This window comes from Gavialis gangeticus, unplaced genomic scaffold, assembly GCF_001723915.1.
Source record: "Gavialis gangeticus isolate Ggan-Ray unplaced genomic scaffold, GavGan_comp1, whole genome shotgun sequence".
Taxonomy (NCBI): domain Eukaryota; kingdom Metazoa; phylum Chordata; order Crocodylia; family Gavialidae; genus Gavialis; species Gavialis gangeticus.
The window spans coordinates 50,679,349-50,681,052 of record NW_017729034.1 but is presented as its reverse complement, the minus strand read 5'-3'; the positions used below and the strand labels follow the sequence as shown (position 1 = coordinate 50,681,052).

At 44.8% G+C, this 1,704-nt stretch overlaps 1 protein-coding gene across 1 annotated transcript in view; it reads right to left on the bottom strand.

Moving 5' to 3' along the window:
* ERO1B (endoplasmic reticulum oxidoreductase 1 beta) overlaps positions 1-1,698 on the bottom strand; it is a 66,402-nt gene extending 64,704 nt beyond the window's left edge. Inside the window, exon 1 of the mRNA XM_019527279.1 lies at positions 1,580-1,698. Within this exon, the coding sequence (XP_019382824.1) occupies positions 1,580-1,660 (81 nt within the window). The 5' untranslated portion in view covers positions 1,661-1,698. The remainder of the gene's footprint in view (positions 1-1,579) is intronic.
* Between the last annotated feature and the right edge of the window lie 6 nt (positions 1,699-1,704).

Here is a 1,704-nt window from a genome sequence, read left to right as displayed (position 1 = left end):
AAAAAAAAGAAGTGTGGGTGGGTGCTAATGCTATAGATAATGTGCAAAATGAACAAGAAGTTATTTGAGATCACAAATCAGTGGACTGAGATGAGGTGTGGAGTTTCCTGAAAAAACTAGGAATCAGCATGACTGGCAGAACACCCTGAAAATTAGTAGGTGATTTCAACTGTATACAACAAACACAGGTAAGGGGCAAGCAGGAACCACAGACAAGTCAAAGATCCTAAACAGAATAAATCATGCACAATAGCTTGCAGGATACAAGAGGAAGACCAGGGAAGAGTCATCTTCACAAGAGGAAACATAGTAAGGAAGTTTCTCATGAACTGACCTTACCCTGACATCAAAACACTGGACAAAGAGAAGCAGAAACACCAGTTTTCCTCTTATATGCTGCAAGTATGCAGTTCTCTGTCAAACAGTGCTTAAAGCTGAGACTATGCAGGGTGAAAATATATTTATGGAGGGACCAAGAAGAGAGAGGGGAGGAAGAAGTGAATAAAGCCTTGGAGAAAGAAATGGGTCCTGATATTTGTAGACAGAACCTAAAGAAAGATGCAAAAAAAGAAGGTGGGGGGTGGGAGCAAAGTTGCATGGGAAACTGAACTATACAAATAGAGGGGATGGGAAAAGGTTCACGTACCAGTAAGATGTAAAATGTGGAATACCTAAAAGAATTGAGGAAATAAATTGAAAAGTTTGTGATTTCATGGACAGGCTACATAGCTACATTTTTTTAGATGGGGTAGGTGAGGGGAAAAGGAAGAAAGAGCTGAATGGAATTTGGATACTTTTGTAATAAAAACAGGGTTTATACTATATATAAGTATTATATATGCTGCTTAAAAGCATGTTCACAATGTAGCAGTGCTAAAACTTGCAGCATTTAAAAAAAATAAAAAAGGTTAGCTGCAACAACTCTGGGTGAACTAAGTCTATGGGTATTTCTAGTAATTGGTCTATCTGCAACTTAATACAGACACGTCTATTTTGAGGTCAGCATGTTCACATTTCCTCCTCATTTCTGCGTGCTCAGGGACAGCAGGGTCTGCCAGCAAGGGGAAGAAGCTGGAGGGGGAAGCAGAAGGCAAAGCAACTACCTGCCTCCCCCATTTAGTTTTCCCTGCTGTAGCAGTGGAAGAGGGAAATACTCAAGACAAACCTCCAACAGTTATGAGTCTATACCTGGAAAATGAGATGGTCTAATAAGAGATATGCTGGGTTTTTGGTTGCATGGGAAACTATCTCCCTAATAAGAGATACTCAAATAGGGTAGGTGAGAGGAAAAGGAAGAAACAACGTTGTCTGCCCATTCACCCAGAAATAAGTGGGCAAACAAGGTTCTTTGGGTAAATACCCATTTACCCAAAGAAGCTTGTCTGCCTATAACAATTTCCAGAGACTCTAATTACTAGAAGCTGGGATTGGAGTAAATAAGGCGCATAGGTCAGTATTACATATCTGTATAGACCCTATATATACACCAACACACACACGCTCCTCACAGCACCGCCCAAGGGAAGCGCCCCGCAGCCCCCGGCCTGGCCCTGGCCCTGGCCCCGGCCCCGGTGCTCACCTGGGCCTGGCCAGCCGCCCACAGGCAGCTCAGCGCCGCCAGCAGCCCCGGCCCCACTGCTGGGCCCCGGCCGCCACTCATACCGCCCCCGGACACGGCCGCCGCGGCTGTTAACGGCTCCCCCC